The 12,948-nt window shown below is 49.3% G+C and overlaps 1 protein-coding gene and 1 long non-coding RNA gene across 2 annotated transcripts; one reads left to right on the forward strand and one right to left on the reverse strand.

Moving 5' to 3' along the window:
• The first annotated feature begins 1,818 nt into the window (after positions 1–1,818).
• On the forward strand, positions 1,819–6,380 carry LOC143270615 (uncharacterized). Its single transcript, XR_013047829.1, has 3 exons — positions 1,819–1,991; positions 2,080–2,222; positions 6,147–6,380. It is a non-coding gene; the product is annotated as an uncharacterized LOC143270615 (long non-coding RNA).
• A 22-nt stretch (positions 6,381–6,402) lies between these two features.
• LOC102903043 (cleavage stimulation factor subunit 2 tau variant) lies at positions 6,403–9,978 on the reverse strand. Its single transcript, XM_042267722.2, is given in 2 exon segments — positions 6,403–9,437; positions 9,440–9,978. Coding segments are annotated over 2 exon segments (1,923 nt in total). The 5' UTR covers positions 9,951–9,978; the 3' UTR covers positions 6,403–8,025.
• Between the last annotated feature and the right edge of the window lie 2,970 nt (positions 9,979–12,948).

A 12,948-nucleotide genomic window follows, 5' to 3' on the forward strand; every position in this document is an offset into this window, starting at 1 on the left:
GTAGGAAAGCAACTGGAGAAGGCATGGATCTCTGCCTGCCACCAACATGCATGTGTACCCACGCCTATATGCACCTGTGCTTTTAACCGCTGAGCCATCCCTCCAGGTACTATGTATTTGTTTTTGAGGTAGAATCTCACACCATAGCCTCAAACTTAAAGTTCTTCTGCCTCAGGTTCCAGTGGCTGGTGGGACACGGGCAGGCCACCACAACCAGCTTGAAACAATCATTTTATTACTGTCCCCAAGCCACTGGGTCAGTGTGATGGCTATTCTTGGTTGCCAACTTGACTACATCTGGAATGAACTAAAACCCAAGTGGCTTGGGTACATCAGTGAGGGATTTTTTTTCTTAAATAAATCATTCAAAGTGGGAAGAGCCACTTTTAATCCAGATCTTTTTTCGAGACAGGGTTTCTGGAACTCACTCTGTAGACCATGCTAGAATGCAGAGATCTGCCTGCCTCCGCCTCCCAAGTGCTGGATTAAAGGTGTGTGCCACCACCGCCTGGCTTAATCCAGATCTTATGAGATGGGAAACTCCACCTGTAATCTGGACCTCAGCTTCTGCTGGCAGCCTATATAAAGGAAGCAGAGGAAGAAAGAATCTTTCGCTCTTTGTCTGTTTGCTTTCTTGCTGGCAAGTCCATTCCTTCACTGGCATTAGAGCCGACTTCTCCTGGATTCCAGTATATACTGAAAACCAGCTGAGATATCCAGCCTTGTGGACTGAACAGATTCTTGGACCTTCCGTTGGTAGATAGTTATTGTTGGATGAGCTGGCCTGTAAGCCACTCTAATAAATCACTTTATATCTATAAATACATATACATAGACTCATTCTTTTTTTTTTTTTGAGACAGGGTTTCTTTGTGTAGTTTTGGTGCCTGTCCTAGATCTCCCTCTGTAGACCAGGCTGGCCTCGAACTCATAGAGATCTGCCTGGCTCTACCTCCCAAGCGCTGGGATTAAAAGCATGCGCCACCACCGCCTGGTGACTCATTCTCTCAGTTGTTCCTCCAGAGAACCCTGTGTCATACAGTCAGGCATGCAGTCACTGGCAGCAAGTGACACCTGGGGCCAGGGTGGCAGTGGGAGTGACCTGGAGGCTGCCTGGAGCTGCCTCCCCTCTGGTAGCTCCACATGGCTATGTCCAATGCCATTAACCTACCCAGGAGAGGGCCTGGCTCTCAGGGGCTCAGGCAAGGTAGCGGCAAGGCACTGGCTGTCTGGTGCTGAGGTGGGACTCGTCAGTTACTGGCTGTGGAGTAGTATGCAATGTCTTAGTTAGGGCTGCTAGTGCTGCGACAAAACACCATGACCAAAAAGCAAGCTGGAGAGGAAGGGGTTTATTCAGTTTACACTTCTGCATTGCTGTTCATCACCAAAGGAAGTCAGGGCAGGAACTCAAGCAACCTACAGGCAGGAGCTGATACAGAGTCCAGGGAGGGGTGCTGAGACTGACTTTCTTTCTTTCTTTCTTTCTTTCTTTCTTTCTTTCTTTCTTTCTTTCTTTCTTTCTTTCTTTCTTCTTTCTTTCTTTCTTTCTTTCTTTTTTGGTTTTTCGAGACAGGGTTTCTCTGTGTAGTTTAGGTGCCTGTCCTGGAGCTTGCTCTGTAGCCCAGGCTGGCCTCAAATTCACAGAGATCCGCCTGGCTCTGCCTCCCAAGTGCTGGGATTAAAGGTGAGTGCCACCACTGCCCGACAGCCTGCTTTCTTATAGAACCCGGGACCACCAGCCCAGGGATGGCACCACCCACAGTGGGCTGGGTCCTCTCCATTAATCACTAATAAAAAAAATGCCTTACAGCTGGATCTCATGGAGGCATTTCCTCAACTGAGGCTCCTTCCTCTCTGAAGACTCTAGCTTGTGTCAAGTTGATGCACCTAACCAGTCAAAAACATGAAGTTTCATCTCTGGCCTGTTTACTGACCTGTCAAGTGGCTACTTGGGGTGTTGCTGAGAAGCCCCCAGAGAAGCCTTCATAGTGGTGAGACCTGGAATAGTGAGGCCCTGGATGCCCTGTTCGCTTTCCAGCCCCTCTGCCCACTACGTTTAGAATCGGCTTCTCTGTCTAGGAAGCCTCATGCTGACTGCGTCTCAGAGCCATCAACCAGCAACACGTCTGTGTTCCCGAGAGAGCAGTGTGGTGCCCGTCTACAGTCCAGAGAAGTGTCCAGGATTTCCTCTGCAGAAGAACGGTTCTAACAGAAGGAACAAGGTAGGCTAATTAAATTCCCTGCTACAATGTTCCAGCAACAGCTTCAGGAAGCCCAGGAGCCCGAGCCAGACGTGGTGGTGCATGCCTGTAATCTCAGCACTGAAGGGGCTGAAGAAGGAATATCTTGAGTTCTGAGCCAGCCTGGGCTACATAGCAGGACTTTGTCTCAAAAATCTAGGGCTGGGATAGGAGGTGCTCAGTTAGTCAAGTGTTTGTCATGGCCTTAGGGTTCTTTCACATTCTTTCAGTGTATTTGTTTTGTTTTTGTTTTTCGAGATTTCTTTTTATAACAGCTCTGGCTATTCTGGAACTTGCTTTGTAGACCAGGCTGGCCTTGAACTCGCAGAGATCCACCTGCCTCTGCCTCTTGAGTGCTGGGATCAAAGCCAAAGGCCACTGCCCGGCTCAACATTATTTCTTTTCTTTTTTTAAAGATTTATTTATTATGTATACAGTGTTCTGCCTGCATTCATGCCAGAAGAGGGCACCAGATCCCATTACAAATGGTTGTGAGCCATCATGTGGTTGCTGGGAATTGAACTCATGACCTCTGGAAGAACAGACGATGCTCTTAACCTCTGAGCCATCTCTCCAGCCCTCAACGTTATTTCTTAAATGATGAATATGTTCCCAATTCTTCATGACTTTAAAAGTAGAGGAGGCTAGGGGATATGTCACAGTGGTAGAGCCCCTGCCTAGAATCCCCCAGTGAGGGGCTGGGGTGTGGCTCAGTGGTAGAGCACCTGCCTAGAATCCCCCAGTGAGGGGTGGGGTGTGGCTCAGTGGTAGAGCACCTGCCTAGAATCCCCCAGTGAGGGGCTGGGGTGTGGCTCAGTGGTAGAACACCTGCCTAGAATCCCCCAGTGAGGGGCTGGGGTGTGGCTCAGTGGTAGAGCACCTGCCTAGAATCCCCCAGTGAGGGGCTGGGGTGTGGCTCAGTGGTAGAGCACCTGCCTAGAATCCAGCAGTGAGGGGCTGGGGTGTGGCTTAGCAGTAGAGCACTTTTCTAGAATATGCAAAATCCTAGGTTCCATCCCTAGGACCAGAAATGGGGCCAGGCAGTCAGGGCCCAGCAGCCTCTGCGCTTGACACCTGAGACCTGTTGGGCAGCTAGCCTCCAGCACAGGGCAAATCCTGGCTGGCAGGCAGAAGCCCAGAGAGGCAGCTCTGGCCAGGGACTGAGACCTGCTTTTCAACAATTGTCTGAAAATAGCACCGGCAGCTCACAAGGAAATGAATCCTCCCTCGTCATGGTCACAGGGAGGGATGGGGGGGGGGCAGGAAGAGTTACTGACGCCGGTAGCATGCAGGGGAGGTACCTCCAGACCTCCTGACCTCAAAAGACTCCTGGGCACTGATTTGTCAACCCTGGGTCCCAAATGCCTGGGGGTGGTGATGGCCAGTGGTCTCCAGGGGAGCCACAGGAAAGTCAGCCAATGTGTGGCAGGAACTTTCTCCAGGATAGAGGGAAGGACCCGGGAGGCATTTGGTCCTACCTGACAATGTATCTATCTTTTAAATAACTTTTTTTTTGATTTTTCAAGATGGGATTTCTCTGTAGTTCTGGCTGTCCTGGAACTCACTTTGTAGATCAGGATGGCCTGGAAATCACAGAGATCCGTCTGCCTCTGCCTCCCCAGTGCTGGGATTAAAGGCGTGAGCCGCCACCCGGCTCAATGTGTCTATCTTAACTCACCCCCTTTAGGCATCAGGCTCCCTTTCTGTTCTTTTTTTTTTTTAAAGACCTATTATTATTTTCTGTATGAGAGTTTGGTCTGTCTGTGCACCACATGTATGCCTGGTGTCCTCAAAGGCCAGAAGAAGGCATCAGACCTTTTGGAACTGGAGTATAGACAGTTGTACGGCCCCATGTAGGTGCTGAACACCAAACCTGAGTCCCTTGCAAGAGCAGCCAGTGCTCTTAACTTTGGGGCCATTTCTCTACATCATTCTTTGATTGTCATGTGTTTATGTGTGTACATGTTGGTGTGTGCAGGTGCATGCATGTGCATATGAATATAGAGGCCAGATTTCAGTGTTATTCCTCAGGCTTCATCTACCTTTTCTTAAAAAAAAAGATTTATTTATTCATGTATTTTATGTGTATGAGTGCTCTGTCTTCATGCACACCAGAAGCAGGAATCCAATTCCCTTACAGATAGTTGTAAGCCACGATGTGGTTGCTGGGAATTGAACTCAGGACCTCTGGAAGAGCAGTCAAGTGTTCTTAACCATTGAGCCATCTCTCCAGCCCCACCAGCCCTTAAAAAAAAAGGTTTGTTTTGCCGGGTAGTGATGGTGCATGCCTTTTATCCCAGCACTTGGGAGGCAGAGGCAGGCAGATCTCTGTGAGTTCGAGACCAGCCTGGTCTACAGAGTGAGATCCAGGACTACAGTCAGGGCTACACAGAGAAACCCTGTCTTGAAAAATGAAAAAAAAAAAGTTGTTTTTATTATTATTATTATTATTATTATTATTATTATTATTACTATTGTTTTGTTTTGGGGTTTTTTTGTTTGTTTGTTTGTTTTTTTCTGGAGCTGAGGATTGAACCTAGGGCTAGGCAAGCACTCTACCACTAAGCTAAATCTCCAACCCCGAGTTTTTATTATTATTGTTATTATTTTTTTAGTTATGTGTGTGTGGACGTGTGTGCAGGTGCCCTCAGAGGCCAGAGGCATCAGAATATACTGGAGCTGTTAGAAAACCAAACTCAGGTCCTCTGCAAGTCCGTCCTTAACTGCTGAGCCATCTCTCCAGCTCCCATCTTGTTTGTGGAAAACAGGGTCTTTCACTGGCCAGGAACTCACTGACTGGGCTAGGTGGGGTGGCCAGTGAACCACAGTAGTCTGCCCGCCTCTGCCTCCCCAGCACTGGGATGACAAGCACAAGCCAGTGTGCCTGGGTTTAAAACATGGAATTCAGGACCAATAGAATCATCTCTCCAGCCCTCTTTTTTTTTCTTCTTAAAAAGTTGTGTGTGTGTGTGTGTGTGTGTGTGTGTGTGTGTGTGTGTGTGTGTATGCACATACAGGCATGTGTGTGCCATGGGACATGTGTGGAGGTCAGAGGACAGCTCTCTGAAAGTCAGTTGTCCTTTTCCGTCCTGTTCAGGCTCGTTGTTTCTGTAACGTTGCATACTCCAGGCTGTTGTCTGCAGTATTGCTTACTCCAGGCTGTTCTGTCTGCAGCTTTGCATACTCCAGGCTGTTCTGTCTGCAGCTTTGCATACTCCAGGCTGTTCTGTCTGCAGTGTTGCATACTTTAGGCTGTTCTGTCTGCAGCATTGCACACTCCAGGTTGTTGTCTGCAGCATTGCACACTCCAGGTTGTTGTCTGCAGCATTGCATACTCCAGGCTGTTCCGTCTGCAGCGTTGCATACTTCAGGCTGTTGTCTGCAGCGTTACATACTCCAGGTTGTTGTCTGCAGCGTTGCATACTTCAGGTTGTTGTCTGCATCATTGCATACTCCAGGCTGTTGTCTGCAGCATTGCATACTCCAGGTTGTTGTCTGCAGCATTGCATACTCCAGGCTGTTCTGTCTGCAGCATTGCATGCTCCAGGCTGTTCTGTCTGCAGCATTGCATACTCCAGGCTGTTCTGTCTGCAGCATTGCATACTCCAGGCTGTTCTGTCTGCAGCATTGCATGCTCCAGGCTGGTCTGTCTGCAGCGTTGCATACTCCAGGCTGTTGTCTGCAGCATTGCATACTCCAGGCTGTTGTCTGCAGCATTGCATACTCCAGGCTGTTGTCTGCATCATTGCATACTCCAGGCTGTTGTCTGCAGCATTGCATACTCCAGGTTGTTGTCTGCAGCATTGCATACTCCAGGCTGTTCTGTCTGCAGCATTGCATGCTCCAGGCTACCTGGCTGGAGCTTTTGGATAACCCTCCTGTCTACTGCTTCCCATCTGTCCATAGGGATGCTGAGACTAAAGATGTGCATCACCACCTCCAGCTGTTTACGTGGATTCCAGGGTTGTCGGGCTTGTGTGGTGAGTACTTTAACTGGCACAGCCATCTCGCCAGTCACCTCATTTCTGTTGTTTTGAGACAGGGTCTCCTCATGTAGCCCAGGCTATCTTCAAATTCAGGTCCTGTGATGACTATTCTTGGTTGTCAACTTGACTACATCTGTAGTTACCTAAAACCCAAATGAATGAGCACACCTGTAAGATTTTTTTTTTTAATTATACAACCTTTTTATTTAAGCTTCATTAAACAGTGCAGAGATTTTTCTTATAACAAAGACTGAAAGATTAGTCAGTGAGAAGTTTGGGGCTAGCAACCACATATCAAAAGCAACAAGCAATTGGGATTAGCCAGAACTAGCACAAGGTAGAGAACACTAACCTAGCCCAGGACAGGGGAGGCAGAGGGACATAGGAAGCTCAACACTATCACAAAAGAACTAAATCCTCATAGGAAACTAGCCTAGGGTGAAAACTTTGTACACTTCAAATGCAGAAACTCTGAAGGGGAGAACAGCCCCTGTGCCAGCTCTCTCCCTAAGGCTGCTCTTGCCTCTGTAGCTGGATGTTTATCATCCCACAGAGGAAGGTCACTTGGTCACGGGGAGCTTGTGCTTCTTTGATTAACTGGATATGACACAATGTCTAGGTGTCATACACTCAAAGCTAAAAAATAAGATAGTTAGTAGCTCTAAAGGAAACACACTAAACTCCACATTCCATCTCATAGGAATGTATATTATGACCAAATGGCTTTTATGTAAGAAATAAAATATTAACTGAGCAGAGTTGTCAAGTCTACTTGGATCTCAGTTCTAGTAAGATGATTATAGAAAAGTAGTTGATGAAAGTAATCAAACTGTAAGACATGTGAAAATGTCAAGACGAAGATTTCTAACTTCCTGTCACCCAAATGGATAGCATCTATGTATGGAAAATGGTTTATCGAGAACTTGGCAGCTTTACTGAATGAAACCACTATTCAAGAAAGGCCAACCCTATGTCTGACTGATTCTTCAATGTCAGACAATTACTCACAACCAGACTTGGGGCTTAAGAATTTTTTTTGAGATATGTATTAAGCAATTACTTGAGTCTCACCAGAAGACTTTATGTAACTCACCTGACACTACAGCTATCCTGAAACATCACCACAGATGGGACCAGGAAAGGGTATTAACGGTCTCATAAGAGTCAGATCAATGAATCATCATCCTGAGGTTTTCGATAACAGAGCTTTTTAAATACTCCATTGCTACAAATTTTACCACAGACTGTTAGCTCTAATATTTCAAAATAGTCCAAAATAACTAAAACGTTAACCTTAATATAGTCAGTACTCTATTGCCTTCAAAACAGAATTAGTATTTTGGTTTACCTAAAAGTGTATCTTCACATTTTGAAATTCAGTTCAGTATACAACCAAAAATCTTTAAACTATCTTCGTATATCAATACTGTAACAGGCCACTTTCAATTTTTATGTAGTTCCCACAGTTTATTTAATATTTAAAATGCAGTTAACAAAGTGCAGACATGTTACTATTGCTGTATCTTCCTCATCACCTTATTTGGTAGGACAGTCATTTTCAAGGTTCCCAGTAGAGTAACAGTGACAAAGTGAACGGGCCCACTCCTTCCACCCCTACCCTCAATCACAAAGGGAAGAAAAACACAAAGTGAAAAGGCTAGAAATAAGACTTAGGGCCCAGGGAGAAGGGAACCTTAAATCATTAAGCATGGGAACACAGAAGACAGCTTTTTGTACCCCTTTCATGCCACACAATAAACACTGAAGGAATAACTAAGGACTTCCTAATCAAAAACCTTTCAGGAAGCACCGGTGGACTTCTGGATTTGTTCCTTTAGAATCAAGATACTCTGCCTTTGCTCAGGAGGCAGCATGGCGATCTGGTCTGCAGTTAGCTGAAGAACCTGCATAATCAAAGCTGCTTTTTCTTGATCTTGTGGAGTTACCTGGCTTTGCCCAGGGCTAAAACTGCTAGGCTGGCCTCCACCTTGCTTACTCGCTCCTTGCATACCTGCTCCCTGCATCCCTCCTTGCATACCTGCTCCCTGCATCCCTCCTTGCATGCCTGCTCCCTGCATCCCTCCTTGCATATCTGCTCCCTGCATCCCTCCTTGCATGCCTGCTCCTTGCATTCCTCCTCCTTGTATACCAGCTCCCTGCATCCCTGCTCCTTGTATACCTGCCCCCTGCATGTCACCTGCAGGATTTCCCACTCCTGCAATGTTTGGAACCTGTCTAGGTCCCTGAGGGCCACCCGCCCCCATATTAATGGGGCCAGGACCCTGGATTCCACCAGTCATCGGGCCTCTGGAACTAGGGCCAGGGCCCCTCATCTCTAGTCCTCTTGCATCCATGCCTCTTGCTTCCATGCCTCTGGTTTCCATTGCACAGGTCTCCATTCTTCTCTCCATCCCTCGTGACTCCAAGACCTCAGTTTCCATGGGCCGAGTCTCCATCCCTCGAGACTCTCTTCCTCCTCTACCATCCATAGGCAGACCTCTTTGATCTATCATGGGACCTCTGGGCTCTCCAATTAGCATTCTGGGATCTGCTGCTAATGGCCCTCCTCTCATATCATGCGAAGAAGGGCCACGGCTGTCATGACCATGGTGCATGGGGGGACCCTGGTGGGGTGGACCCATATAACCTCTGGGTTCCACTTCTCCAGTAACTGAGAGCAAAGTCCCTCCGCGTGGGTCATTTGGAGCATCTCCCAGGAGTCCCCGAGGAGGTATGCCACCAGCAGGCATGGGTCCACGAGGCATTGGAGGTCTAGGATCTGACATCTGCATCTGTCCTCGCTCTAAGGGCACTGGACCAACCACTGGCATGCCAACTTGTGGCTGCATTGCTCCTCCTGGAGTTAATGAACCAGGTCCAGGTCCAGGAACTGCGGCTGGTATTGGCCCCGGAGCTGGAATTCCTCCCTGTATAGAAGTCTGCATCAGAGGAGGAATGTCTTTCACAGGTCTCCTTGGCAAATGCTGAGGCTGAGGAGCTGGAGGATTCTGTTGGTTCAGCATAACATTAGGTCCGGGGCAGAGCCCAGGGGCGGCGGCAGGGACGGGACCTGGGCCAGGGCCAGGGCTGGGGCCCGGACCACCAGGGCCAGGCCCAGGGCCAGGCTGAGATTTGCCTGGAATCAGCGGTGTGACGTGTATCTTATGATGCAGAATTTTCAGTGCAATCTCTGGATCCATGATTCTCATACGGCATACGCCAGTTGTGGGTTCTGAAGCAGCATGTTTCGGGCTTCCTGGTGACTGTTTTGGACACACAACTTCATCTGCTTCATCAGCTCAAACATCTGCTCGGGGGGCAGGCTGGCGACCGCTCTAGTAATCGATTCTGGAGCATCTTCTGGATCAATAGGGTCCCCATAGGGTGAGTCAATGATGGGCGCTGCCGGGCCCAAGCTCTTTAACTCCTCCTTGTTCTTCTCACTGGCCGCATTGTCCACCCGAAGCGCCCTCCCACTAAACTCTCGCCCATTGAGGTTCCGCATGGCACTAAGCGCAGTCTCCTGGTCTTGGTACTCGCAGAAGCCATAACCCTTGGGCTTTCCTGTCTCTCTATCGTATACGAGACGGAAACTGACAACGGAACCAACCTCCGAGAAAATGTCCTTTAACTGCTCCTCCGTCGCCTCATACGGAATGTTCCCCACGAACACTGAACGCAGTGACCGATCCATGGCTGGGTCTCGCACCGCCAAACTCGACATGATTCCGGCCGAGCACACAGCAGAGAGCAAATTCCAAGATTTTTTTTTTTTTTTCTTAATTAAATCATTTGAAATGGGAAGACCCACTTTTTTCCCCCACCCCGAGGAGGGTTTCAAGGCAGGTTTTCTCTCTGCAGTCCTGACTGTCCTGGAACTCACTCTGTACCAGGCTGGTCTTGAACTCAGAGATCCACCTGCCTCTGTTTCCAGAGTGCTGGGATTAAAGGCATGTGCCACTACTGCCTGGCCTGGAAAGACTCACTTCTAGTGGAGATCTTTGGGGTGGGAAGATCCACCTTTAATCTGGACTCCACCTTCTGCTGGCAGCCTATATAAAGGACACATAAACATCCCTCGCCATCTCTTATATATTGTATAAGCTCTGTTCCTCTAGGGAACCCTAACTGATTCAGGTCCCCTTGCTGGAATGACAGGCCTGGCCCATCACACTGAGCACAGCCTCTTTCAATTCCTAATAATTCCAAGGCCACGCCACAAGGACAAACAGAAGTTCAGGTCTCGACATGTGGGCTCTGGAAGCTGGAAGGCACCAGCATTTAGACCGTAGAAGGCTGTGGGAGGGATTCTTGCCAAACTGGACCGCGCAGAGACCAGCGCAGCATGCTGGAAGTCAGAGCCAAGCTGAAGAGTTCAGAGAGCTTGACTAGAGTCTGGTTAGGAATGGCAGGCATTGGAGGAACATGTCTGTCATCCCAGCATACAGGAAACTGAAGCAGGACTCTCTCTCACGGAAAGGACTGTGGCTGGGGACATAGCCAGTCAATAGAGTTCTTGCCCGGCATGCACAGGCCTCTGGCTCCCATTCCCAGCACTGTGTAAACCTAGTGTGACACACACCTATAATCCCAGAGCTTGGTAGGTGGAGGCAAGGGGATCAGAAGCTCATGGCCCTCCTAGGCCACATAGTGTGTGAGGCCGGTTATTCCATCTTTTGTGTGTGGAGAGAAGATCTGATGGGAAAAATCACCCGCCCACAGGGTCCTCAATCACCCCTCGATGAAATCTACTACACTAGAACTCTAAATCTTTGACCCTTTGTGGTGGCTTCCTGTGTCACCTAGGTAATGGGAACTTACCTCACTGACAGGTACCCACTTCAGATACACTGCTGCTGAGCTGCCCAGGGAGAGGGGTGTGGTCTCATAATTGAGACCACCTCCAGCCCACCTCCTCTGTGACTCACAGGGGTTGGGCCACAGGTCCTGGTAGGAGTGAATTTGGGCACTTTGACCTCAGCCACTGAGAAGGAGGTGGCCCTGAACAAGCGACTTACTTTGCCGCTAAGATCCGGGAACAGTAGCTCTGTCAGTCGAGCGCTTGCTGAGCAAGCAAGAAGCTCTGGGATCCATCCCAGCAACACATAAGCCAAACATGATTGATGGCTCACACTCATACTTCCAGCTCTCAGAGGTAGAGGCAGGAGGATCAGGAGTTCAAGGTCATCCTTAGCTACACAGAAGTCCCAGGCTAGCCTTCCAACAGACCAAAGTCCAACTTGTTAAGCTAATCAGTTTTTAGTGGCGTTACTAACGGGAGTGTGCGTGTGTGTGGGGGGGGGGCAGGAGGGGGCGTTACTCATGGAGCAGGCAGGGATGGCTCAAAAGTGGCTGCATCATGGAAAAGTCCACCTCAACCAACAAAGGAGACAATTCAGGAAAGCTGCAACCCCGGAGCTCTCTGCAAGACGGGCGGGAAGCTTGACAGCCTGCAAATCTCAGCTGGTCCCATTACCTCACCCAGCAGTTAATTGTTCCTTGTATAAAACTGGGGAGGGGTCTGCAAGAGTCTTCCACGTTTTCACTTTCCTGGACGCGGTGGCCTTTTGTTTACCTCCATGAGTCTCCTGGAGGGATGTTTTGATGCCCAGGAAGCTGCCATACAATAGGGGCAGTGGTTGGCTCCCACGCAGGAGGCTGAGACAGAAGGATTACCCAAAGCCACAGTAAAATCCAAATGATTGTCATCTTAAAGCAGAGGACATGGCACAGAGATGGCGACTATGTGCCCAAGGCCACACAGCTGGACAAAGGCCAAGGTGCTTTTGAAAACTAAACTCTGCCCACCCTCTTCAGGCCTGCCATGTTCCCTTCTCTCGCTATACTGGACTAAGACCCCCTCTTCTGGCAGCCATAGCCAGTCTACCCTTCTTAACCCAGAAGCCAGCATGGATACCTGTAGCTCTCCTCCTAGCCCTCAGGGAATGCCAGAGATGGGAGCTCACTCCCCCTACCCTCCCGGGAGGGAACTAGACTCAGAGAAACATCCCTGAGGGCATAGCTGTGGCTAGACAAGAGAGCCGTATCTGCTCACAGTCTCCATTTGTCCGTTCATTGATTCCCCCCCCTCATGAAGATGAAGGGGCAGGCAGTTCTGGCTAAACTCCATATCCGTCATTAGAGCAGGAGGCAGCCATTGTACTGGCATGAACTCCCATCTGCCGTGACATCCGTCTCAAAGGCCTCGGCAGCAGACACTGCCCTAGCCGCACTGGAGGGCCATGCTCCAATGTCTAAGGGGACACCGGAGTCTGGCCTCTCCAAGGATCTAGTTTTTCTTTTCAGGGGTCTGAGTTCCCGGGAAAGGGGTGTTTAGGGGACCAATAAGGGTAGAACTGCTACCCTTTCCCGTCAGGCTGGTGCTAGCCCACTCCTGTCTGAAGCCTTATGGCTTAAAGATCTCTGTTTACCTCCCTTTTCCCAGCTTTGCCAGGGCCATCTGAGTTCTTCCCATCTCCTGCCTCTCTGGAGGAGGGAAGGAGGGCATTTAATCCTCCTAGGATGCCCAGCCTCCCTATGAAGGTGAATTTCCCTCCCCAGGATGCCCAGCCTCCCTATGAAGGTGAATTTCCCTCCCCAGGATGCCCAGCCTCCCTGTGAGTGTGGATTTCCCTCCCACAAGGACCAGCCCAGGACAGCTGGGATGAAGGGCGTGTCCTGCTTTAGCTTCAGGCACTGGTGGTTACAGGACCCTTCCCAGG

Source organism: Peromyscus maniculatus, chromosome 23 (genome assembly GCF_049852395.1).
Source record: "Peromyscus maniculatus bairdii isolate BWxNUB_F1_BW_parent chromosome 23, HU_Pman_BW_mat_3.1, whole genome shotgun sequence".
NCBI classification, from domain to species: domain Eukaryota; kingdom Metazoa; phylum Chordata; class Mammalia; order Rodentia; family Cricetidae; genus Peromyscus; species Peromyscus maniculatus.